General features: G+C 51.1%; 1 protein-coding gene across 1 annotated transcript in view; it reads left to right on the top strand.

Annotated features, from left to right (window-relative positions):
- LOC144819172 (E3 ubiquitin-protein ligase TRIM39-like) overlaps positions 1–27,367 on the top strand; it is a 223,002-nt gene that overhangs the window by 119,134 nt on the left and 76,501 nt on the right. Inside the window, exon 9 of the mRNA XM_078677145.1 lies at positions 20,719–20,754. Within this exon, the coding sequence (XP_078533271.1) occupies positions 20,719–20,754 (36 nt within the window). The remainder of the gene's footprint in view (positions 1–20,718; positions 20,755–27,367) is intronic.

Genomic DNA, 27,367 nt, shown 5'->3' with positions numbered 1-27,367 from the left:
GAATTTAACGTCTGTTAAATGGGCCCCAACTTTTACGCCGCTACTGCGTCACAAAAATGACGCAACGGTGGCGCAAACGTGGCGCAAGGGGCTTGTAAATCTGCCCCTTAATTCTGGCTACAAATATGCATGTAACAATAAGATGCCGGAATATAAACACGTGTGTGAATCTGTGGATACAAGCTACAAGAGTGAGTGCATCACTGCCAAGTTCAATAGCAAAGAAACCTGCAGAACACACTTCAAATCACTAGAGTGTGCAGATAAGCATGTGTGTCACTGCAAAGCTGAGCAGCCAGCAACTCAGCAGAGGCACCCAACCAAGGCAGGCAGAGGCACGCTCCCTAGGCAGGCAGGAGCAGAGGCATGCTCCCAAGGGAGGCAGGAGCAGAGGCACGCTCCCTAAGCAGGCAGGGACAGAGGCACGCTCCCTAGGCAGGCAGGAGCAGAGGCACGCTCCCTAGGGAGGCAGGAGCAGAGGCACGCTCCCTAAGCAGGCAGGGACAGAGGCACGCTCCCTAGGCAGGCAGGAGCACAGGCACGCTCCCAAGGGAGGCAGGAGCAGAGGCACGCTCCCAAGGGAGGCAGGAGAAGAGGCACGCACCCAAGGGAGGCAGGAGCAGAGGCATGCTCCCAAGGGAGGCAGGAGCAGAGGCACGCTCCCTAAGCAGGCAGGGACAGAGGCACGCTCCCTAGGCAGGCAGGAGCAGAGGCACGCTCCCTAGGGAGGCAGGAGCAGAGGCACGCTCCCTAAGCAGGCAGGCAGAGGCACGCTCCCTAAGCAGGCAGAGGCAAACTCCCAAAGCCGGCAGGACAGAGGCACGCACACAAGGCAGGCAGGAGCAGAGGCACGCACCCAAGGGAGGCAGGAGCAGAGGCACGCTCCCAAGGGAGGCAGGAGAAGAGGCACGCTCCCAAGGGAGGCAGGAGAAGAGGCACGCGCCCAAGGGAGGCAGGAGCAGAGGCACGCTCCCAAGGGAGGCAGGAGCAGAGGCATGCACCCAAGGCAGGCAGGAGCAGAGGCACGCACCCAAGGGAGGCAGGAGCAGAGGCACGCTCCCAAGGGAGGCAGGAGCAGAGGCACGCTCCCAAGGGAGGCAGGAGAAGAGGCACGCGCCCAAGGGAGGCAGGAGCAGAGGCACGCTCCCAAGGGAGGCAGGAGCAGAGGCACGCTCCCAAGGGAGGCAGGAGCAGAGGCACGCACCCAAGGCAGGCAGGAGCAGAGGCACGCAAACAAGGGAGGCAGGAGCAGAGGCACGCTCCAAAGGGAGGCAGGAGAAGAGGCACGCTCCCAAGGGAGGCAGGAGAAGAGGCACGCGCCCAAGGGAGGCAGGAGCAGAGGCACGCTCCCAAGGGAGGCAGGAGAAGAGGCACGCACCCAAGGGAGGCAGGAGCAGAGGCACGCTCCCAAGGGAGGCAGGAACAGAGGCACGCTCCCAAGGGAGGCAGGAGCAGAGGCACGCACCCAAGGGAGGCAGGAGCAGAGGCACGCTCCCAAGGGAGGCAGGAGAAGAGGCACGCTCCCAAGGGAGGCAGGAGAAGAGGCATGCTCCCAAGGCAGACAGGAGCAGAGGCACGCACCCAAGGCATGCAGGAGAAGAGGCACGCACCCAAGGGAGGCAGGAGCAGAGGCACGCACCCAAGGGAGGCAGGAGCAGAGGCACGCTCCCAAAGCCGGCAGGGACAGAGGCACGCTCCCTAGGCAGGCAGGAGCAGAGGCATGCTCCCAAGGGAGGCAGGAGCAGAGGCACGCTCCCAAAGCCGGCAGGGACAGAGGCACGCTCCCTAGGCAGGCAGGAGCAGAGGCATGCTCCCAAGGGAGGCAGGAGCAGAGGCACGCTCCCTAAGCCGGCAGAGACAGAGGCACGCTCCCTAGGCAGGCAGGAGCAGAGGCATGCTCCCAAGGGAGGCAGGAGCAGAGGCACGCTCCCAAGGGAGGCAGGAGCAGAGGCACGCTCCCAAGGGAGGCAGGAGCAGAGGCACGCACCCAAGGGAGGCAGGAGCAGAGGCACGCACCCAAGGGAGGCAGGAGAAGAGGCACGCACCCAAGGGAGGCAGGAGCAGAGGCACGCTCCCAAGGGAGGCAGGAGAAGCGGCACGCTCCCAAGGGAGGCAGGAGAAGAGGCACGCGCCCAAGGGAGGCAGGAGCAGAGGCACGCTCCCAAGGGAGGCAGGAGAAGAGGCACGCACCCAAGGGAGGCAGGAGAAGAGGCATGCCCCCAAGGCAGGCAGAGGCACGCACCCAAGGCAGGCAGGAGCAGAGGCACGCTCCCAAGGGAGGCAGGAGAAGAGGCACGCTCCCAAGGGAGGCAGGAGAAGAGGCACGCTCCCAAAGCAGACAGAGGCAGAGGCACGCTCCCAAGGCAGGCAGAGGCACGCACCCAAGGCAGGCAGGAGCAGAGGCATGCACCCAAGGCAGGCAGAGGCACGCACCCAAGGCAGGCTGGAGCAGAGGCACGCACCCAAGGCAGGCAGAGGCACGCACCCAAGGCAGGCAGGAGCAGAGGCACGCACCCAAGGCAGGCAGAGGCACGCACCCAAGGCTAGCAGGAGCAGAGGCACGCACCCAAGGCAGGCAGAGGCACGCACCCAAGGCAGGCTGGAGCAGAGGCACGCACCCAAGGCAGGCAGGAGCAGAGGCACGCACCCAAGGCAGGCAGAGGCACGCACCCAAGGCAGGCAGGAGCAGAGGCACGCACCCAAGGCAGGCAGAGGCACGCACCCAAGGCATGCTGGAGCAGAGGCACGCACCCAAGGCAGGCAGGAGCAGAGGCACGCCCCCAAGGCAGGCAGAGGCACGCACCCAAGGCAGGCAGGAGAAGCGGCACGCACCCAAGGCAGGCAGGAGAAGAGGCACGCTACCAAGGCAGGCAGAGGCACGCACCCAAGGCAGGCAGGAGCAGAGGCACGCTCCCAAGGCAGGCAGAGGCACGCACCCAAGGCAGGCAGGAGAAGAGGCACGTTCCCAAAGCAGGCAGAAGCAGAGGCATGCTCCCAAGGGAGGCAGGAGAAGAGGCTCGCTCCCAAAGCAGGCAGAGGCACGCACCCAAGGCAGGCAGGAGAAGAGGCACACTCCCAAAGCAGGCAGAAGCAGAGGCATGCTCCCAAGGGAGGCAGGAGAAGAGGCACGCTCCCAAAGCAGGCAAAGGCACTTACCCAAGGCAGGCAGGAGAAGAGGCACGCTCCCAAAGCAGGCAGAGGCACGCTCCCAAGGGAGGCAGGAGAAGAGGCACGCTCCCAAAGCAGGCAGAGGCACGCTCCCAAAGCAGGCAGAAGAAGAGGCACGCTCTAAAGGCAGGCAGGAAAAGAGGCACGCTCCCAAAGCAGGCAGAGGCACGCTTCCAAGGGAGGCAGGAGAAGAGGCACGCTCCCAAAGCAGGCAGAGGCACGCTCCCAAGGCAGGCAGAGGCACGCTCCCAAGGCAGGCAGGAGAAGAGGCCCGCTCCCAAGCCAGGAGGAGCAGAGGCACGCTCCCAAAGCAGGCATAGGCACGCACCCAAGGCAGGCAGGAGAAGAGGCACGCACCCAAGGCAGGCAGGAGCAGAGGCACACTCCCAAGGCAGGCAGGAGAAGAGGCACGCACCCAAGGCAGGCAGGAGCAGAGGCACGCTCCCAAAGCAGGCAGAGGCAGGCTCCCAAGGCAGGCAGGACAGAGACGCGCTCCCATGGCAGGCAGGAGAAGAGGCACGCTCCCAAGGGGGGCAGGAGAAGAGGCATGCTCCCAAGGGAGGCAGGAGAAGAGGCACGCTCCCAAGGGAGGCAGGAGCAGAGGCACACTCCCAAAGCAGGCAGGACAGAGGCCCGCACCCAAGGCAGGCAGAGGCAGGCACCCAAGGCAGGCAGGGGCAGAGGCACGCTCCCAAAGCAGGCAGAGGCACGCACCCAAGGCAGGCAGGAGCAGAGGCATGCTCCCAAGGCAGGCAGGAGCAGAGGCACACTCCCAAAGCAGGCAGAGGCAGGCTCCCAAGGCAGGCAGGACAGAGGCGCGCTCCCATGGCAGGCAGGAGAAGAGGCACACTCCCAAAGCAGGCAGAGGCAGGCTTGCAAGGCAGGCAGGACAGAGGCACACTCCCAAAGCAGGCAGAGGCAGGCTCCCAAAGCAGGCAGGAGCAGAGGCACGCTCCCAAGGCAGGCAGAGGCAGGCTCCCAAGGGAGGCAGGAGAAGAGGCACGCTCCCAAAGCAGGCAGGAGCAGAGGCACGCTCCCAAAGCAGGCAGAGGCAGGCTCCCAAACCAGGCAGAGGCAGGCTCCCAAGGCAGCAGGACAGAGGCACGCTCCCAAAGCAGGCAGAGGCAGGCTCCCAAAGCAGGCAGGAGAAGAGGCATGCTCCCAAGGCAGGCAGGAGAAGATGCACAATCCCAAAGCAGGCAGAGGCAGGCTCCCAAAGCAGGTAGGCGAAGACGCACGCTCCCAAGGCAGGCAGGAGCAGAGGCACTCTCCCAAGGCAGGCAGAGGCAGGCTCCCAAGGTAGGCAGGAGAAGAGGCACGCTCCCAAGGCAGGCAGGACAGAGGCACGCTCCCAAGGCAGGCAGGAGAAGAGGCACGCTCCCAAGGCAGGCAGGAGCAGAGGCATGCTCCCAAGGCAGGCAGGAGAAGAGGCACGCTCCCAAAGCAGGCAGAGGCACGCTCCCAAGGGAGACAGGAGAAGAGGCACGCTCCCAAAGCAGGCAGAGGCACGCTCCCAAGGGAGGCAGAGGCAGAGGAACCCTCCCAAGGCAGGCAGGAGCAGAGGCACGCTCCCAAGGCAGGCAGAGGCACGCTCCCAAGGCAGGCAGGAGAAGTGGCACGCTCCCAAGGCAGGCAGGAGCAGAGGCATGCTCCCAAAGCAGGCAGAGGCACGCACCCAAGGCAGGCAGGAGAAGAGGCACGCACCCAAGGCAGGCAGGAGCAGAGGCCCGCACCCAAGGCAGGCAGGAGAAGAGGCGCGCTCCCAGGGCAGGCAGGACAGAGGCACGCTCCAAAGGCAGGCAGGAGAAGAGGCTCGCTCCTGAGGCAGGCCGAGGCACGCACCCAAGGCAGGCAGGAGCAGAGGCACGCCCCCAAAGCAGGCAGAGGCCCGCACCCAAGGCAGGCAGGAGAAGAGGCGCGCTCCCAGGGCAGGCAGGACAGAGGCACGCTCCAAAGGCAGGCAGGAGAAGAGGCTCGCTCCTGAGGCAGGCCGAGGCACGCACCCAAAGCAGGCAGGAGCAGAGGCACGCTCCCAAGGCAGGCAGGACAGAGGCATGCTCCCAAGGCAGGCAGGACAGAGGCACGCTCCAAAGGCAGGCAGAGGCACGCTCCCTAGGCAGGCAGGAGCAGAGGCACGCACCCAAAGCAGGCAGAGGCAGGCAGGAAAAGAGGCACGCTCACAAAGCAGGCAGAGGCACGCACCCAAGGCAGGCAGGAGAAGAGGCACGTTCAGAAAGCAGTCAGAAGCAGAGGCATGCTCCCAAGGGAGGCAGGAGAAGAGGCTCGCTCCCAAAGCAGGCAGAGGCACGCACCCAAGGCAGGCAGGAGAAGAGGCACACTCCCAAAGCAGGCAGAAGCAGAGGCATGCTCCCAAGGGAGGCAGGAGAAGAGGCACGCTCCCAAAGCAGGCAGAGGCACTTACCCAAGGCAGGCAGGAGAAGAGACACGCTCCCAAAGCAGGCAGAGGCACGCTCCCAAGGGAGGCAGGAGAAGAGGCACGCTCCCAAAGCAGGCAGAGGCACGCTCCCAAAGCAGGCAGAAGAAGAGGCACGCTCCAAAGGCAGGCAGGAAAAGAGGCACGCTCTCAAAGCAGGCAGAGGCACGCTCCCAAGGGAGGCAGGAGAAGAGGCACGCTCCCAAAGCAGGCAGAGGCACTCTCCCAAGGGAGGCAGAGGCAGAGGAACCCTCCCAAGGCAGGCAGGAGCAGAGGCACGCTCCCAAGGCAGGCAGAGGCACGCTCCCAAGGCAGGCAGGAGAAGAGGCACGCTCCCAAGGCAGGCAGGAGCAGAGGCACGCTCCCAAAGCAGGCAGAGTCACGCACCCAAGGCAGGCATTAGAAGAGGCACGCACCCAAGGCAGGCAGGAGCAGAGGCTCGCACCCAAGGCAGGCAGGAGAAGAGGCGCGCTCCCAGGGCAGGCAGGACAGAGGCACGCTCCAAAGGCAGGCAGGAGAAGAGGCTCGCTCCTGAGGCAGGCCGAGGCACGCACCCAAGGCAGGCAGGAGCAGAGGCACGCACCCAAAGCAGGCAGAGGCAGGCAGGACAGAGGCATGCTCCCAAGGCAGGCAGGACAGAGGCACGCTCCAAAGGCAGGCAGAGGCACGCTCCCTAGGCAGGCAGGAGCAGAGGCACGCACCCAAAGCAGGCAGAGGCAGGCAGGAAAAGAGGCACGCTCCCAAAGCAGGCAGAGGCACGCACCCAAGGCAGGCAGGAGAAGAGGCACGCTCCCAAGGCAGCCAGGAGCAGAGGCGCGCTCCCAAAGCAGGCAGAGGCAGGCTCCCAAGGCAGGCAGGAAAAGAGGCACGCTCCCAAAGCAGGCAGAGGCACGCTCCCAAAGCAGTCAGGAGCAGAGGCACGCTCCCAAAGCAGGCAGGAGCAGAGGCACGCTCCCAAGGCAGGCAGGAGCAGAGGTGCGCTCCCAGGGCAGTCAGAGGCAGGTTCCCAAGGCAGGCAGGACAGAGGCACCCTCCCTAGGCAGGCAGAAGCAGAGGCACGCTCCCAAAGCAGGCAGAGGCACGCACCCAAGGCAGGCAGGAGAAGAGGCACGCACCCAAAGCAGGCAGAGGCAGGCTCCCAAGGCAGGCAGGACAGAGGCACGCACCCAAGGCCGGCAGGAGAAGAGGCACGCTGCCAAGGCAGGCAGAGGCAGAGGAACCCTCCCAAGGCAGGCAGGAGCAGAGGCACGCTCCCAAGGGAGGCAGGAGAAGAGGCACGCTCCCAAGGGAGGCAGGAGAAGAGGCACGCACCCAAGGGAGGCAGGAGAAGAGGCACGCTCCCAAGGGAGGCAGGAGAAGAGGCACGCTCCCAAGGGAGGCAGGAGAAGAGGCACGTTTCCCAAGGCAGGCAGGAAAAGAGGCACGCTCCCAAAACAGGCAGAGGCAGGCTCCCAAGGCAGGCAGGACAGAGGCACGTTTCCCAAAACAGGCAGGAAAAGAGGCACGCTCCCAAAACAGGCAGAGGCAGGCTCCCAAAGCAGGCAGAGGCAGGCTCCCAAGGCAGGCAGGACAGAGGCATGCTCCCAAAGCAGGCGAAGGCAGGCTCCCAAGGCAGGCAGGACAGAGGCACGCTCCCAAAACAGGCAGAGGCAGGCTGCCAAGGCAGGCAGGACAGAGGCCCGCACCCAAGGCACGCAGGAGAAGATTCACGCTCCCAAGGCAGGCAGGAGCAGAGGCATGCTCCCAAGGGAGGCAGGAGAAGAGGCATGCACCCAAGGGAGGCAGGACAGAGGCCCGCACCCAAGGCACGCAGGAGAAGATTCACGCTCCCAAGGCAGGCAGGAGCAGAGGCATGCTCCCAAGGGAGGCAGGAGAAGAGGCACGCACCCAAGGGAGGCAGGAGCAGAGGCATGCTCCCAAGGGAGGCAGGAGCAGAGGCACGCACCCAAGGCAGGCAGAGGCAGGCACCCAAGGGAGGCAGGAGCAGAGGCACGCTCCCAAGGGAGGCAGGAGAAGAGGCACCCTCTCAAAGCGGGCAGAGGCACGCTCTCAAAGCAGGCAGAGGCACGCTCCCAAGGCAGGCAGGTCAGAGGCACACTCCCAAGGCAGGCAGGAGAAGAGGCAGGCTCCCAAGGCAGACAGGACAGAGGCACGCCCCCATGGGAGGCAGAGGCAGAGGCACACTCCCAAGGGAGGCAGGAGAAGATGCACGCTACCAAAGCAGGCAGAGGCACGCACCCAAGGCAGGCAGGAGCAGAGGCACACTCCCAAGGCAGGCAGGAGAAGAGGCAGGCTCCCAAGGCAGACAGGACAGAGGCACGCTCCCAAGGGAGGCAGAGGCAGAGGCACACTCCCAAGGGAGGCAGGAGAAGTGGCACGCTTCCAAAGCAGGCAGAGGCATGTTCCTAAAGCAGGCAGAGGCAGGCACCCAAGGCAGGCAGCCCAGAGGCAGGCTTCCAAAGCAGGCAGAGGCATGCTCCCAAAGCAGGCAGAGGCACGCACCCAAGGCAGGCAGGAGCAGAGGCACGCTCCCAAAGCAGGCAGAGGCACGCATCCAAGGCAGGCAGAGGCACGCATCCAAGGCAGGCAGGCTGATGCTCTAGTCTTCTATAGCTTAGAAATATTCACTACGTTTGGCTAAGCAGTAGGCCTCCCTTGAAGGGTTGGGGCTCCCAGGAGGGTTGCGACCCCCCTGAATCTCAGGGGGCTGCCTTGTGCCCCAGGTTAGAGGTTTAATACTCTATGGGTGGGATTGGCAGCCTTCCACAGTTTTCAAACATTTCTCTGTCAGAATCACATGATTCTGTGAATTAAGCGGGCAGTGGGCTCATGCTGTTAGGACTGTGTGCCTCAAGCATACACATCTCTGGGGCCCCTTCCCTACTTGGTCTTCACCTTAATCCCTTACAATCATCCTGTGAGATTCCCTCTGTAATAATCACTCAGTGCTGTGAAGGGAGCCCTAGTGGCAGCAGATTGAGTCACATCAATGCAGGTGAGCCTCGCAAGCCCCAGATACAAATCGCCCACTTGGCAAACTCACAAAGCAGAAGTTCCTTATTCACCAGCTCTTGGTGTTCGACAGCCCCTGGCTTCTTTATTAAAAAACACCCCGTGCATTTTGGCTCGCAAACAGCCCTTCATCAGGAGCAACTGCAAAGTTAAAAATAAACATGAGTGCGACTTATATTCCACAACGGCTGTGCAATCAACACACTTCTGCCCGCCCCGCTCAATCCAACCCCCACCCATCTGCCCCTCATATTCCTTTGTTCACTGTGGCCACGCCCCACCCTGTAACAAAACGTGTAATCACTGCACTACATCATTCAAACCGTGCTCCCCATCTTCCCTCACTGTAAAGAAACTCTCTCAAAACTAACAAAATAAAAAACCAAGAAGAATAACCATCCGCCCTCCTTCACATCAATCATGTTCCCAAAATGTCCCTGTACCTGTTACTTTAAAGACAAATACTCGGTGTAGTGACCTGGGCAAAGGGCACTAGGACCCTGCACCCAGTGGCCAGAGGGGACAGCAACCGGACACCACTTCTGGTCAGGAAGTGGGGGACAGCAGTATGCTACTGCGAGGACAGGGGCGAGATGTGCCTGACAGCATGCGCAAGAACCAGAAATAAAGAATACTTGACCACTCACCGGTCCCTGCATGTTTCCTGTAGGAAGACACTACAACTGGCGAAGACGAGGTGGGATTTCCAAGCACCACACCACCGGAAGCGGTGCCCATGGCCTCTACAACGTTCAAATGGAGTCAGGAGCCCACCCTGGTCCACTAACTGCCAGAAAAAGAAACTCGACACGGGAGCCCACCCGGTCACGAGAATAATGGAACCAGGAGCCTACCCGGTCCGCCGGCCCCCAGAAGAGAAAACATGACATCGGAAGCCATTAGTTACATATTGCGAAGCCATTAGTTACATATTGCGAATTTGACAAATTTGACCATGAGCAGGCCATACAACTGCGCATCATTGAAGGCTGTCAGTCAGTGGAGTTCCGCGCACAAATTCTGAAGGAACCGTCAACGCAAGAGAAAATGCTGACCATGGCTCGAGCGGAGGCCAGAGCTGCAACACATGGCAGACAAATGGAAAATGGGAAGGCAAGAATAGTGGAACAATCAAACCGAGTATTTGGGAGCGTCAAGAAACCAGACAATACACCGTGCCCTGGAAGCAGAAGCAAGAAAGAACATGCTATCGCTGTGGACTTGAATTCCCACATGCTGGCGCCTGCCCGGCGATGGGTCACAAATGCCGGAAATGCTACAGGAATAAACATTTCGAGAGTATCTGCATGAGTGGACAATACAAAAGTGAGCGTGGGAGACGAGCAAGACGTCGGGCAGTGACAAGCCGGTAGGCACGACACATGGACATGCAGAATCGCAGCCCCTCAGCTGGATCGGATGGAGCAGACATGCCAGAGGCAGCAGAACGGCTGTATATGATGTCAGAGGTACCAACAGAAGAGCGCACGATGGAACACATTTATCTCTTAGACAAATAGCAGATAAAGAAAACAGCGACGGTGAATATTGAGGTAGGGAGTCATAGCACAAGCTTCATACTAGACAGTGGAGCTACATGCAGCATCATGTGTATGTCAGAGTATGAGAAGATGAGAGTGAAACCAACGCTATCACCGTCCTCTTTTGATGTGTTCATCTGAAGCTTGAGGACACCAGTGGTGAACATGGGGAAGTTCATAAAGACACTCACATACAAAGAAATGTCAGTAAAGGAGGAAGTACATGAACTACGAGTAGACATTCCAGCACCCTGTCTCCTAAGCAATGTCACCGCGCAGGTGATGGGTCTTTTAGTAATGACCTATAACATGTCAGAATGACAGAACATACTGAGGGAACGTCCAGCCATACTAAAATGACTGGGCAAACTAAGAGACAAACAATACCACTACAATTCAATGAAGCTGTCGAGCCTGTGGCTCAGCATCACTGAAGAGTGCCCATACATCTGCAACCACAAGTGGAAGAAGAAATACAAAGCCTACTGGCGCACAACATCATAGAGCCAGCTGACAGACTGACCCCATGGGTATCTCCGATAGTAGCAGTACCAAAGAAGAACACATCAAAGATTCGCATTTGTGTTGACATGAGAATACCAAACACGGCAATCGAGAGGGAAAGACACCCAGGGCCTCACTTCAATTACATGATCAGCTGTCTTACTGGCGCATACAGATTTTCAAAGTTAGACTTGTGTAAAGGATACCATCAACTGGAGCTTGATCCACAATCGCGATACATCACGACATTCTCTACCCACATGGGTATTTTTCACTACAAATGACTATGTTTTGGAATTTCATCAGCAGCAGAGATATTTCAAGAGATCATAAAGCAAGTATTCAGGACAGTAAAGAACAGTTTGAATTACAGTGACGACATCCTGGTATTAGGTCGATAGGCTGAGGAGCACAACAAGGCGCTACGTGTGAGGTCTGCCACCAATTGGAACAAGCAAGCTTGACCCTAAATGAAGGCAAGTGTGAACTAGAGACAAGGGAACTAGTATTCTTGGATACATCATTTCAAAAAAGGGAATGAGGCTAGATCCCAGCAAAGTAGAAACACTGGAAAAAGCTACGTCTACAACAGAAGTAGCAGAAGTGAGGTCATTTCCTGGGTTAGCAAACTACTGTGGTGAATACATAAAGGACTCTGCCACAGTGAGCACACCGCTTCGGGGCCTAACAAAGCAGGGTTAGAAATTTCTCTTGACACATGAATGCAGCAGGGCGTTTGAGGCCATAAGACACGCAGTAATGGCTGTAGATCATCTTGCCTATTTCGACCCATCGCTATGCACTGAGCTCACTGTTGACACCAGCCCGATAGGGTTAGGAGCAATCTTGGCACAACACATGTCTGGAAGAGATTTGCCAAGGCAAATTGTTGCATATGCGAACAAGAGCTTATCGGACATTGAAAGGGCATACTCACAACCAGAGAAGGAAAGTCTAGCAGTAGTATGGGCGTGTGAACACTACCACATGTTCATCTATGAAAACCCTTTGCCATTGTAACTGAGCCCAAGCTCTAGTGACAGTATACGGAAATCCTAACGCAAAGATACCGCCACGCATTAAAACGTGGGGAATACGATTGATGGACTATGACTTTAAGATCGTGCACAGGCCGGGAAAGGAACACAACCCAGCTGACTACATGTCACGACATCCTACCACCATGGCAGAAGAGTACCTGAACTTTGTGTTAAGGCAAAACACTCCCACCCCAATATCAATTGAAGAGCTGGAACGAGAAATAAGGGATGCCACAATGCAAGCCGTCAAATCAACAATACAACAACAATTATGGAGACACGTAAACAACAACAGTCCCATGGGAGAAGGAGTGAGCAGGGAAGAAATGCTGGCATTCAAAACATATAACAGGAACTTCTAGAAACGTAAAGAGGACCTAGGATAGTGATGCCAAAAGCATTAGGGCAGCAGACTGTAAACCTGGCACATGATTCCTACAGAGGCATAGTAGCAACAAAAAAGATCCTACGGGAAAGAATATGGGGGCATATTACCAAGGGGGCGATACACAATTATCGCCGACTTAGCGCCGTTTTCGGCCGCTAAGCGGCAATAATTCTATCGCCCTATTAGGCAGCTGTCGCTAACTGATGTTAGCGACAGCTTTTAGGTGATAGCGAGCAGTTTGTGGCCCGCTTTGCATGTCAGCGATGTTTATCGCTAATGACATGCAAAGTGGGCATACCCAACCCTTTAGCGACTGAAAGCAGTCGATAAAGTCGCTATCGCCTATGAACAAGGCAGGCTAAGCGTGAATATCTCCAAAAACTGACGCCTGCTCAGACCATTTCTTAGCCATGTTATCCAATGGGAGGTGGATAACATGGCTAAGAGCATTTTGTCGCTAATGCGTGAATATCGCTGTATTCTCAGCGATATTCACGCTATCGCCGGAAAATGTATCGCTTTGGAGATAAATGTTGCTAATAGCACGTTATCTCAGCGATATTTTCCGGCGATGCTTAGCGATAAAAAATTAGTTGCTAAGCCTAGTTAGCGATAAATATCGCTAATCGTTGGTAATATTCCCCTTGGTTCCCAGGTTTGGATCGACTGGTGGAAGACACCATCCTAAACTGTCAGCTATGCCAAATAACGGGACGGCCCGGAAAGCCAGAACATCTACAGATGTTAGAGCTTCCAAGGGCAGTGGGGACCACATTGGCAGCTGATTTCTATGGGCCATTGGACACTGGCAACTACTTGCTAGTGGCCATTGATGAGTACTCAAGATTTCCCATAGTACGACATGTCTCGGCAACATCAGCCACTGCAACGTTGCCGATACTGGATGACATTTTTGCAGCCTGGGGCTCCCCACAAACAATAAAGACAGGCAATGGGCCTCCTTTCTCAAGAGAGGAGTTTTGCAAATGTATGGCCTACCTGGGCATTCACCACCGGAAAATAACACCCCTATGGCCACAAGCAAAGGGCATGGTGGAAAGATTCATTGAAAATATCAACAAAGCAGTCCAAAGAGCAAAAATGGCACAGATCTCCATAGGCCAGGCACTCTGTCGAATACTAAAAGACTGCTGCAACACCCCTCACAGCTCCACGGGACGATACCCAGCAGAACTGGTGCTAGGAAGGACAAGAAGAACAAGATTGCCCCAGCTCGAGGCAAAAGCGCAACCAGAACGCAATACCATTTCAATAAGAGATGAAGAAGCAAAAAAGAAAAGAAAACTATATGCAGACGCCAGGAGACATGCATCGTCATCACAACTGAGGCAAGCAGACTCAGTTCTGGTGCGCCAACGATTATCAATAAAATCAGACAGTACTCTCTCAGATCAACCACCAACAATAATAAATGTCAAAGGACCTATGATAACAGCTGCATCGGGCCCCTACCGGATCTCCAGAAATTGCTCACATTTCAAGGGGTTCAAGAAATCGGATGAAGACGGAGGCGATACAGTGTCCAAGAGCAACACAACAAATGACAGCGAGGAAGTCATGGACCTCATGGGAAGACTGGCACACAATAGCGAGAGACAACAAGAGGTACCAAACGAAGGGACAGAAGGGTCATACCCAAGGAGAGTGAGCAGAAGGCCAAAGAGACTGATTGAAGAAATGTAATGGTGGACTCGCTCTCTCTCTCTCTCTCTCTCTCTCATTCTCTCTCTCTCTCTATCCATCTCTCTATCTCTATATCTCTTTCTTTCTCTTATGTCTGTTTTTTCTTTCTTTCCACAAAGGGGGAAATGTCATGCCCTGTGCAAAGGGTACTAGGATCCTGCACCCAGTGGCCAGAGGGGACAGCAAACTGACATCACTTCCTGTCAGGGAGTGGGGGACGGCAGTATTCTACTGCGAGGGTAGGGGAGGAGACGAGCCTGCAATCACGTGCAAGAACCTGAAATAAAGAATACATGACCACTCACCGGTCTCTGAGTGGTTCCTGTAGGAAGAGAATCCACTCGACACAGCCTACTCTCCCTTAAGCTTCACGGCACGTCTGTGCTTCAACTCATCATCCGTGTAACATTCATCCATTCCAACCTCCGCGAGTCACACATCTATTTCAATCCTCCTTGATGGTTTTATCCCCGCACGTGAACGTGAGTCTTCACTGAAAGTATGAACATAAAAAGTGTCTCCTGTGTCTTTAACTGAAATGAACCCTTTGTACATAAACAGTACAACTCATAATATTTCTTTATGTGAACCTGCATCATAAATAGAATAAAAAACATGATAATCAACTCCGTTTCAACTGAAAACTGCGAATCAAAAAGAAACAATAATAATTTTGTAACTGTAAGTGCTTGTTGAAAATCCTGTTGTTCATATGATATTAATATTTTAATAAGCGCAGATCACTACACAGCCTTTCGTCGACGGTCTGCTAGTGTAGCAGATCCAATCTTTATTGTAGGAACATTCAAAGTGCATCAATGACAGTCATGTTATTGTCAAGAGCAGAACAGCCAACACGTGTTTCGTCACAGATGACTTTCTCAAGGCTGAGTGGTGTCACTAGTCAAAGCGACCCAGCTTGAGGCGTGTAGCAAAAAGAGATCATACAATCCTTGGAGCCCCAAGAGTAGAGACAAGCGTGCAATTAGTTAATGATCCAGGAATTCTATGTCTCCTCGAGTTCTGAGCGAGAGCATTTAAGAGAAAATATGGCTGGAGCTGATGAGTCAATTGTTACGGAGGAGTCATAGTGAACTCGTCTTTTAAGCGGTATGCAGACAAAATATCGATATTTAAATATCAATATACAATAATATCGAAGTTTAAATATCGAAGGGACATAATATAGAAGGTAAGTAATATCGATAGATATTAATATCGATATTAGTAATATCGATGTTTTAAATATCGATGTTAGTAATATCGATGTTAATAATTTCAATGTTACTAATATCGATTTTTTAATTAATTTTATGTATATTATTATGTATTGATTATGTTTTTAATTTATTTTTATGTAATTTAATTAAATTTTGTATTTTAGTACTGTAGCGGGTTGTGGGTTTATAGGGGAATAGGGTGGGAAGTAATTTAATTATACTAAATTAATTATTAATCAGTAGGAATTATAAATTAATTTTAATTAATTGGTAATTAATTTTAATTAATTGGTAATTAATTTTTATTAATTGATTAATTGATAATTATGTTCTGTAGCGGGTTGTGGGTTTATAGGGGAATAGGGTGGGAAGTAATTTAATTATATTAAATTAATTATTAATTAGTAGGAATTATAAATTACTTTTTATTAATTGGTAATTAATTTTAATTAATTGGTAATTAATTTTTATTAATTGATTAATTGATAATTATGTTCTGTAGCGGGTTGTGGGTTTATAGGGGAATAGGTTGGGAAGTAATTTAAAATTAAATAAGTAATAATGTTTTTTAATTAATTGTTTTGTTAATTATATAATTCTTAATTAATTATTGATTGGTAATTAAATATTATTAAATGGTATTTTTTATTAATTTTTGTAGTTAATTATTTATTGCTAATCATGTTTTTAATAATTCTGTATTGGTATTTGTAAATGGTTTATACTTATTTAATAGTTAATTTTTTTATTATTTAAAAAATTAAATTATTTATAAGGATGTTTATTTTTACCCCTACGCTATCCAACACTTTCCCTACTGTTGCACTCTCTGGAGTTGGAATAGTAATTTTTACCCCTACGCTATCTAACACTTTTCCTATTGTTACACTCTCTGGAGTTGGAATAGTAATTTTTACCCCTACGCTATCCAACACTTTCCCTACTGTTGCATTTTCTGGAGTTAGAATAGTAATTTTTACTCCTACGCTATCCAACACTTTCCCTACTGTTGCACTCTCTGGAGTTGGAATAGTATTTTTTACCCCTACGCTATCCAACACTTTCCCTACTGTTGCACTCTCTGGAGTTGGAATAGTAAATTTTACCCCTACGCTATCCAACACTTTCCCTACTGTTGCATTTTCTGGAGTTAGAATAGTCATTTTTACCCCTACCCTATCGAACACTTTCCCTACTGTTGCACTCTCTGGAATTGGAATAGTAATTTCTACCCCTACGCTATCCAACACTTTCCCTACTTTTGCACTCTTTGGAGTTGGAATACTGATTGTTACCCCTACGCTATCCAACACTTTCCCTACTGTTGCACTCTCTGGAGTTGGAATACTAATTGTTACCCCTACGCTATCCAACACTTTCCCTACTGTTGCACTCTCTGAAGTTGTAATAGTAATTTTTACCCCTACGCTATCCAACACTTTCCCTACTGTTGCATTCTCTAGAGTTGGAATAGTAATTTTTACCCCTACGCTATCCAACACTTTCCCTACTGTTGCATTCTCTGGAGTTGGAATAGTAATTTTTACCCCTACGCTATCCAACACTTTCCCTACTGTTGCACTCTCTGGAGTTGTAATAGTAATTTTTACCCCTACGCTATCGAACACTTTCCCTACTGTTGCACTCTCTGGAGTTGGAATAGTAATTTTTACCCCTACGCTATCCAACACTTTCCCTACTGTTGCATTCTCTGGAGTTGGAATAGTAATTTTTACCCCTACGCTATCCAACACTTTCCCTACTGTTGCACTCTCTGGAGTTGTAATAGTAATTTTTACCCCTACGCTATCCAACACTTTCCCTACTGTTGCACTCTCTGGAGTTGTAATAGTAATTTTTACCCCTACGCTATCCAACACTTTCCCTACTGTTGCATTCTCTGGAGTTGGAATAGTAATTTTTACCCCTACGCTATCCAACACTTTCCCTACTGTTGCACTCTCTGGAGTTGTAATAGTAATTTTTACCCCTACGCTATCCAACACTTTCCCTACTGTTGCACTCTCTGGAGTTGGAATAGTAATTTTTACCCCTACGCTATCCAACACTTTCCCTACTGTTGCACTCTCTGGAGTGGGAATAGTAATGGTTACCCCTACGCTATCGAACAATTTCCCTACTGTTGCACTCTCTGGAGTTGGAATAGTAATTTTTACATCTACATTATCCAACACTTTCCCTACTGTTGTACTCTCTGGAGTGGGAATAGTAATTTTTACCCGTACGCTAGCCAACATTTACTTACTTTTTTAAATTTGTTTTACATTTTTATTAATTGTTATTTATATTATTATTTTCTATATATAAATTTATATTTATAATTTATTATATTTTCATTTATTTAAAAATTATTAATATGTTTTAGAGTTATTATTAATGAAGTATATATTATGTATTATATCTTTATTATTATTTGTTTTTATTACATTATTTATTAATTTTAAATATTATAATATATTTTCAACTATGTTTATTACATTTATAAGTATTATTTTGTTAATATTACATTTTTTTAAATGAAAAAAAAACGATATTTTAAAAAAAACGATATTTTTGACGTTCTATATATTTTTTTCGATATTTTTGTACTTACCTTGTTAGAGATAGGATGTCGATATTATTGTAGTCGATATTTTTGTTGCGATATTTTTGTAGTTAGATATTTTTGTAGTCGATATTTTGTCATAGATTTCTTTTAAGCGCACAGTAATACTCAGTAAGCAAATCTGCCTCAACATTGTCAGAAAGCAGGCTGTTTCAGTAAAGGCTATGGTAGGCCCATATCTCAAATGTGTGTGGAATATGGCACAGTGTAATTTCTTGCGCACACAAAATTACATGGCGGAGCTCTCTCAGAACTCTAGGAGACATAGACTTCCTGGATCGTGAACTTATCAAGCGCTTTCCTCTAATTATCTCTGGACCCCTCTCAAAGCATGAATCCTAAGCACTAATGGTGACTCCTCCACATACCACTTACCCAACCAAAATGGTCACTCTATCTCCACTTACCCACCCAACATGGCTGCTCCAACATCACTTACCCACCCAACATGGCTGCTCCATCACCACTTACCCATCCACCAATGTCACGTTCCATCTTTGGACCCTTCTCGAAGCATGAAGTCTGGGTGTGAATGGTGACCTCTCCACACACAACTTACCCACCCAACATGGTCACTGTATCTCCACTTACTGACCCAACATGACTGCTCCAACATCACTTACCCACCCAACATGGCTGCTCCATCACCACTTACCCTTCCGCCATGGCCACGTTCCATCTTTCGACCCCTCTCGAAGCATGACGTCTGGGTGTTAATGGTGACCTCTCCACACACCACTTACCCACCCAGCATGGTCACTCTATCTCCACTTACCCACCCAACATGACTGCTCCAACATCACTTACCCACCCAACATGGCTGCTCCATCACCACTTACCCATCCGCCATGGCCACGTTCCATCTTTCGACCCCTCTCGAAGCATGAAGTCTGGGTGTTAATGGTGACCTCTCCACACACCACTTACCCACCCAACATGGACGTTTCATCATCACAGGCTCTTCGCTTCTCCTGAACTGGCCGCCTCTCCTGTAACCATAGAAGGAAGAAGTTCAGATAACACTCCAGACTAAATTGGAAATGTGCATTCATTCTGATCATTTAGGGCACTAGTTTACTATTGAGAGTTCCCTGGACATTTATTTATTTACTACAAGCCATTCACTATTCAAAAGGTTCAAAGAAGTTTAAAGAACACGTCAGAGCCTAAATCAGCAGATGTTTGTCATGTATGCCTGTTATTGTCAGGGTAAAAGAAGGGCAATCGCTGACCTTCTTTTAAGACATTGCCTCAAAGATCCGGAACCTTTTCAGAGAATCCCATCCCCTGCACCAGAGCCGTCACCAGAGGGCGTCACTACCTGTACCACGCCCAATACTTTTTGGGACAGCGGAACCGGAAGTCTGGCGGAGAGGGTGCTCTTCATGAGACCCAAATGTCTGCCCTTGTGTGTTACACATGCTTTGATGAGTTGCTTCTCACTTGCCACACACACACACACATACATACACACAGAACATTTCTTTCTTATTACACCCCCCCACTGCTTTCTTCCTTGGGATCTGTTCTGTACCCCATGTACAAGCCATCTCTGTACTCAGACCCTACCTTCCCAACGCAGCGTGTGTGCACCATGCAAAAGGTAGAAACAGATTCTGAGGTGCCATCTCTCTCAGGGCCTCCTTGGAAGAGGCTGCCTTAGCCTCCACTCAGGGGTGGTGGCCACAACTCGCGTCACTTGAAGCACCAGACAAGCTGAGTAGTGAGTGTGCTGGGTAAGCTCTGCTTGTGTTTGGGCTTAAGTGAGTCTGAGAGTCGTGGCTCTCACGACTTCCATACTGCTCGGGCCCGATTCACAGAACTAACTTAAGACAAAATCCAAAAATTACTACTTTTGGTATTCACAGAATGCACTTACTACTTTTGGTATTCAGAGAATGCACTTACTACTTTTGGTATTCACAGAATGGATTTACGACTACTAACTTTATGTCTGCACTCGGGCCGGAGATTCCGGCCCGGAGGCGGAGATTCCGGCCTGTAGGTGGGACTTCCGGCTCATAGGTGGGACTTCCGGCCCGTAGGTGAGACTTCCGGCCCGGAGGTGGGGATTCCGGCCAGTGTAAATGTCCGCCACCGCCTGAAATCTCCAACTCCGAGTGCGGACGTAAAGTTAGTTGTAAATCAATTCTGTGAATACCAAAAGTAGTAAGTCCATTCTGTGAATACCAAAAGTAGTAAATGTATTCGCTGAATACCAAAAGTAGTAAGTTTAGGATTTTGTATTAAGTTAATTCTGTGAATAGGGCCCCTTGTTTCTTGGCACAGCCCACTCACAGGCCATTGGCTTCTATGGGGGAGATTTTTTTTAAAGTGACGCAATGTAGCGCAGCCCCCCGCGAGGCTGCGCCGCGTTGTGCGACAGGGAGGGAGCAGGAGACCGCCATATCTTTAGAGAAATTGCTCTCTCCTCCCTTTTCCCTTGCGCTGGTGCCGATTTCAGCTGCCGTGCACCATACACACAGCTTAGCGCTGCAGCCCTAAGGTGTGTGCATGAGTGTAGCATAGGTTTTGTGCAGGAAGGTTACCCTTCCTGTACAAAATACCATGCAAGGCACGATGCAAAGCTTTTCCCTCTTTGCATACGTACTGCACAGTCCAGCACGCATGGAAAGTCGGAAAAGCACAGAGAAATTAAAGCATTTCTCCTGTCAGCGTCTCCTTTGACCGGGCGTTAACTTTTAGCGCAAAACCATGTTTACAAATATTTGTGAATGTGGTTTTGAGTCAAAAGCCATGGGTGGCTGCACGGGAAAGCCCATGTACCACCCATGTAACGCGCCCTCGGCGCAAAGTAACGAAGAGCAGTGATTGACGCTGCTCGGCGCTACTTAAAGAGCGCTTTCCGGCACAAAACAAGCTTTGCACTGGAAGAAAATGGCAAAAAAAAAACCTGCTGCCTGGCGTCACTTGTGTGATGCTAAACCAGCACAAACGTTTTGAAAATCTCCCCCCATGTGTTTGAAGAGGGAGCGGTGGGGGGGGGGGGGTCCCCACGAAGACTAAGAGCCCTGTATGTAACACACATGTTTTGACATGATCTCACTTCTGTCTTTCTAGAAAACCTGTACTACAACACATCAGACGACAACCCATGTATGTATTCCATGTGTGTTTATTATTCCATCTATGGATCATATGTGCATTACTTCACATATGTAACATGTTTGTCTTGTATAAAGTATGCAACACATTTGTATTTCTTTGTTCGTGTATCATGTGTGATTATTGTTCCATGAATGCACCCCATGTGTGGTTCTCACTCCACGTTGTATCACATGTATGGCTATTACTTCATGTATATATCACAGGTGATTAATATTCCATGTATGTATCTATATCTGCTTACAATTCCATATGAGTTTATACCATAACATAGGTGTGTCGGCTCTTCATGGGGGAAATGTACAAAGATTTTGTGCTGTGTTTGTGTCGCAATTTACTTGGAAATAACGGAAAAGTATAGCGCTGCTTTGCGTTACTTTGCGTCAAGGGGGCGTACCAAGGGTAGTGCATCGGCATTCGATGCAACCGCCCAAGGTTTCTCACGCTAAACCCAATTTACTAAATATAGGGGGAGATTTACTAAGATTTTGCTCTGTGTCATGACGCAAATCAGCACAAAATCATTGGTTCCCAATTTACTTTCTGGCGCTAAACTTGTACAGTGCTGGAAATAATGGAAAAGTAAGGTGAAGCAGTTACTCTGCCACACGGGACGGGTACCAAGGGTGGTGCATGGGCGTTTCCATGCAACCATCCAAGGTTTCCCACGCTAAATTTAGGGGTATATTTACAAGAATTGTCGCAAACTCGTTTTTGGGTTGGTAAGCGGCAATTTTCTTAACGCTGTCTATTGCCTAAAACTATCACCCTGTTAGTGATGTATTTGTAGTTACAATACATCGCTAAATGGTGATAGTATCAGCTAGCCGCAGCGAAAACTGCTACTAACATTAGCGTCAAGGTAATAACAAATTTGACGTTCGCAAGAGAAAAGTAACAAAAGGCCAATTAGCGGCAAAAAAAACCACCTTAATCAGCCCAATGTCACTTTTCAGCCTCGAGAGGCCCAAACAGCCTATAAATCCACCACCAATGAAAAAAATAAAATAAAAACAATGGAATGTAGAATGGAGCAGCCAGGGCCAAGTTCAGCACAGGTTAACAACCCCCTGAACCTGTGAACAGCCAGGATGACCAGCCAGAGTCCCAGGGGAAGAGGAAATGCAGAATCAGGGCCTCATTATGGAAAAAAGCTGCATCGCCATCCTTGCGACACCATGGCAGCCGATGCATGGAAGCGCGAACCGTCTAAAGGGCCCAGAAGCCTCGCTGGGCCTTTGTCTGAGACCCAGAGTGGGAGGTGGCGATGCTGTCGAGTCGCTGTGGCCTGACGGTGGAGGCGGGTCACATCGGGCCCAAGCCTGTGGGCCATGGAGGCAGACATTGAGGCGCCCTTACCTAGTGACCAAGTCTGGCATGTCGCATGGAGACACGTTGCAGACCTATGTGAGACGACCACCTGGTGCTGCTTGGAGCCGTGATCGGCAGAGGCGCTCCTGCACACCGACATAGGAAGTATGCATTGCATAACACGTGCCACCACTAACTCGGGGTGCACGGAAAAGATTCCCAATGGTGGGCTGTGCCTCTATTCATCACAGGCCAGAGGATTAGCGCCTTGAGACCCTCACGGGTGAGTAGCAGGCTTTATAAACCCCCTGGTTGATTCATTCATTCATTCATTCATTCATTTATTGATTTGGTGCTGTCTGGATGCTGTGGAGGGTGAGGCCCCTGAGTTGTGCTGAACTTGTGTGGCAGGAGCTCTGCAACTTCAAGCCTAAGGCGGCCCTGTTGCACCAGAAATACTAATAGGAGATACCAAGTCAAAGCACTGGTGTGGTGTACTGATCCAAAAGTTACACGGAAGAGTGGAACACAACAGAGATTACAGATGGCTGAAAAACTCCCATCAGGCCACCAACATGGCGGAGTATCGCCATTTGGGATACGGATGGTAGATCCAATCTTACCCAACCCATCAGGTGATGGTGTAAAGATGGATTCACAGGTAACCCTCTAGCCAAATGTATTCAATGTGGTTAACCCTCTAGCCAAATCTGGCCCTGTTGCACCACCTTCATCGGGAGATTCCTCAGCAGAGTTGGCGGTGACTGCTGTACCCAGGCTTGTGAAATCTCGCCTGGCTGAGGCTCCAGCAGGCTGATTCACAGGTTCGGAGAGAGTGCAGCAGATTGAGCCCGATGTCCAGGTGAGGAGAAGGTGGGACGCGGAGCGCAGGAGCCCCAGGGGTCAAGTCGGGCCCAGGTTTACTGCCTGTGGGTCGCGCACTTTGTGCCCTGAGCAATCCCTGTGCTGCGGCTGACCTGCATCACCGAGGGCACTGCACAAGACAGGTGGGGGATTCCACTAACTGGCTCTGGTCTCTGGTATCAGCAGTTGGTGGTGGCGGGTTCCAGGGGCACCAGGGTCGGTTCAGGCCCCGGCCCTTACGCGTGCTGCTTGATCTGCCGTCACTCCCAGGGGCACCGGGGAACACAGAATCTGGTTGCCACTGCTAGATGGGAGGAGGTGAGTGGTGCTGCCTTTCCTCATCCCCTGGTAGTGAGCTCTTGGGTGTCCGGGGGATTTCCATTGGTGCAGCCCGAATGAAGACTCCTGGCTAGCATACACCTGACTGGAGAAGAGTGACCAGCTGGCCACACTGCCCTGCATGCCATACAGAGTGCCTGGGCGGCTGCCATGACAATGGCCTGCCTGCCGATGGGGGGGCGTCGTCGACATTTGTCTGATCCTCCATGTCGGTGAACTGAGCGGCGGGGGATCGCTCGCCACCGGCAAAGGTGACAGTGGACCACCTGGTCTCCAAACTAGACTCTGTACTCACAGCGGGTACCTCCAACGAACAAATGGGCACTTCCTTTGAGGGTCACATTGACAAAGTCACAGTTGACTTCACCCTGGAGCGCGTGGATCATCACAAGCTGACTTACAAGGTACACAACATTGAGTAAGAGTTGACCAAAGTTCCCCCGAGTATCATGAGTGCAGGGTTGGAGGTGCAGCAGCTAATGGCCTGCGTGAAGTCACTGGCAAGAACTGCGTAGGATGCGGACGGCTGCTCCCAGCATAACAACGTGAGTGTGTTGGGTCTGCCTGAGGGAGCAGAAGGGGCTGATGCAGTGATGTTTACTGGGACATGGTTGCGTGACCTACTGCCAGCGGCTGCATTCTCCCCATTCTTTGTTGTGGAGCGGGCCCATCGACTGCTGGTGATCCACACTCTGCCGCGGACAGGACCTAGACCCTTTCTCTTCCACCTCCTATAGGGATTATGACTCTGTCCCGAGGGAGGTATGGAAGCTGGGGGAGGTGAAAGTGGATAATGCCAGAATTATTTTCTTCCCTGACTACGCCACGGGGGTACAGAGGCAGAGGGGCTCGTCTCTAGTTGTTAAGCAATGCCTCCGAGAGTTGGGCATCAAATACTCCCTCCTCGACCCATAAAGGCTGTGAGTGATCTCAGATGTTGACACGCAAATCATTGACGCCACTGAACAGGTCTGGACCTGGCTGCAATCTACTGGTCGCCAGGTGCTGCAGACAGGGAGTGAAGGGTCTGCGCAACAAGCTGTCATTCATGGAGCCAGTCATACTGAGAGGTGTAGGAGGAGCAGGCATCCCCGCCACAACTACAAGCCACCCCCAATCTGAAGCAGGTGATACAAGAGAGGCGGAAGGTGCTGCATGTGGCGGCAGCGATGCGCAATAGCACTCAGAGACAGGACACTTCCGCTGAACGCTCCCCCAGGGACGTGGGCTCCACTGCGACATGGCGTGGGCTCCACTGCGACGTGGCGTGGGCTCCACTGCGACATGGTCATCTGGTGCGGAGTCCGTGCGGCCCTGGATGAACTCCTCAGCTGTCAGATGTTATTATTTAAGGTTGACTGGCTGTGCGTCTCTCCTTCTTCCACGGTTACAGACAGTTCCGGAGTGTCTCTGGATTTCGGCGGTCCCTGGTCTACAGCTTCCTGTTGCTGAAGTTTTGGTGTACAGATGTCAGCACTTAGAGGGGATCAGGTCCAGTTGTCAACCCAAGGGAACGGAGCAGTTGTTTAGGTGAGCGATGCATGTCAGGGGTGGTGGTGGTCTGGGAGCTGCAATGGCAGAGGGTCTATGGAGCCGTTGAGCTTGCCGAGGATGAATTATGGGCGTTCTTCTATTATCCCTCATAGCGGCACTCTTGCAGGGCTGTGACATCACTTGTTTGATCTACCGGAGGGGCAATGTACCACAGCATGTTTACAATGTCACTTAGCCACTTTACGTGGCTTTTCTTGCACTTGTAAACATGTGCCCCTTTCATGCATTAAACGGTGTTCAAAGGTCATTCAACGGGTGTTGCTGTGAGTGTTCCCAGACCAAACCAATGGAATCTGAAGCATTCCCAGGTTTACGAATAGCCGTAAACCTTCGGAATGCGACACAATCGAACACCACCCCGAGGGTGGCGTTTGGGAAGAGCTACAAGGATAAATGTTTTCATTTCTCCTCTTTTTTCACTTTTTCAATGTGGGTAGTTTACTGCAGCACAGAGAGAAAGAGGAAATACCCTGGACTGATGGGTTTTGTGCAGGTTAGGTCTCCCTTCCTGCACAACATACACCAACTCCGTGCCACAGTCTCCCTTGTACCCTGGCGTGATGGTGCCTGCATTGGCGCATGGCAGCCACAGAGCGCCAACGTAGGGGGAAAAGACAGGGGGTGCTAATTCATGAGCCCCTTCCAACAGTTTAACAATGTTGGCGCATCAGATTCTTGACATACGTGCAGCGTGAATTTTGCACCACGTCTTGCCGTATTTACAAAGTGATGCATCTAGGCATATGCGTGACCTTGTGAAGCCCTGTGCCACATTATACCTGGGCCAGGTATGATGCATGCAGGGTCGGTGTTCCCACGCAACAAAGACGCGTAGGAGTGGCGCAGTGAAATATGTCAAATTTCACTGCAACACTTGACGGATGCCACTGTGTCAAACCCTTACACCGGCCTCAGGAGTGGAGTGAGGGTGTTGCCGTGCCATAGGGATGGGCATGCCCCATGCATTGCTGGAGTTGTGTCATGCTTGCCTTTAGCGCCGACAGATACGTCAGGATTCCAGAAGTATCTGCCATTGATTGCGACATGGAGGTAAACAACATTTACAACGCAACTTTTACAACGCACTACCATTACAACGCATTTTTTACAACGCAAAAACTTTTACAACGCATACCATTACAACGCATGTTTTTACAAAGCAAGTACTTTTACAACGCATGCCATTACAACGTAAGTATTGGTAAGTATATAATTATATTTAATATTTTATATGTTTGGTTTTTTTTTACGTTTTCAGCTTTTGGGTAAAGGGGTATTTTTAGGGTTTAGGGTCAGTTTTCAGTTTTTGGGTAAAGGGGTATTTTTAGGGTTCAGGGTCAGTTTTCAGTTTTTGGGTAAAGGGGTATTTTTAGGGTTCAGGGTCAGTTTTCAGTTTTTGGGTAAAGGGGTATTTTTAGGGTTCAGGGTCAGTTTTCAGTTTTGGGGTAAAGGGGTATTTTTAGGGTTCAGGGTCAGTTTTCAGTTTTTGGGTAAAGGGGTATTTTTAGGGTTCAGGGTCAGTTTTCAGTTTTTGGGTAAAGGGGTATTTTTAGGGTTCAGGGTCAGTTTTCAGTTTTTGGGTAAAGGGGTATTTTTAGGGTTCAGGGTCAGTTTTCAGTTTTTGGGTAAAAGGGTATTTTTAGGGTTCAGGGTCAGTTTTCAGTTTTTGGGTAAAAGGGTATTTTTAGGGTTCAGGGTCAGTTTTCAGTTTTTGGGTAAAAGGGTATTTTTAGGGTTCAGGGTCAGTTTTCAGTTTTTGGGTAAAGGGGTATTTTTAGGGTTCAGGGTCAGTTTTCAGTTTTTGGGTACAGGGGTATTTTTAGGGTTCAGGGTCAGTTTTCAGTTTTTGGGTACAGGGGTATTTTTAGGGTTCAGGGTTAGTTTTCAGTTTTTGGGTACAGGGGTATTTTTAGGGTTCAGGGACAGTTTTGGGTTTATGGGATACAGGGGTATTTTTTGGGTTCAGGGACAGTTTTGGGTTTTGGGGGTACAGGGGTATTTTTAGGTTTCTGGGTTAATTTGGGTTTTGGGGGTACAGGGGTACAGGGTAAAAAAATTAAATTAAATAAATTAAAATAAATTAAATTATATTAATTACAATTAATTTAAAAAATATATATTATATACTTACCAATACTTACGTTGTAATGGTATGCGTTGTAAAAGTACTTGCGTTGTAAAAACATGCGTTGTAATGGTATGCGTTGTAAAAGTTTTTGCGTTGTAAAAAATGCGTTGTAACGGTAAGCGTTGTAAAAGTATGCGTTGTAACATCATATATCCCGACATGGAGCATGTTACCGTAAATACAGCGCAGCCTTGGTGTCAAAAGGAGGGCGCAGTGAAAAGGGTACACTAGCTGTGTTATCGCAGCGATGCAGCAGTTTTCATGAATGGAGCCCAGGAATGCGCCATATCTTATTGATAGGGCGCATCCCTGACATTTCTTTTCGGTGCTGGGCAGCGCAGCAATATTCCTTGCGGCACTGTCCAACCCCCAAACATCTCATACGTGGCCCTATGTGTTTGCACCAAT

The sequence above is a fragment of the Lissotriton helveticus genome, chromosome 2_1 (assembly GCF_964261635.1).
Source record: "Lissotriton helveticus chromosome 2_1, aLisHel1.1, whole genome shotgun sequence".
In the NCBI taxonomy this organism is placed as follows: Eukaryota; Metazoa; Chordata; class Amphibia; order Caudata; family Salamandridae; genus Lissotriton; species Lissotriton helveticus.
This window is presented reverse-complemented; position numbering and strand designations above follow the sequence as displayed.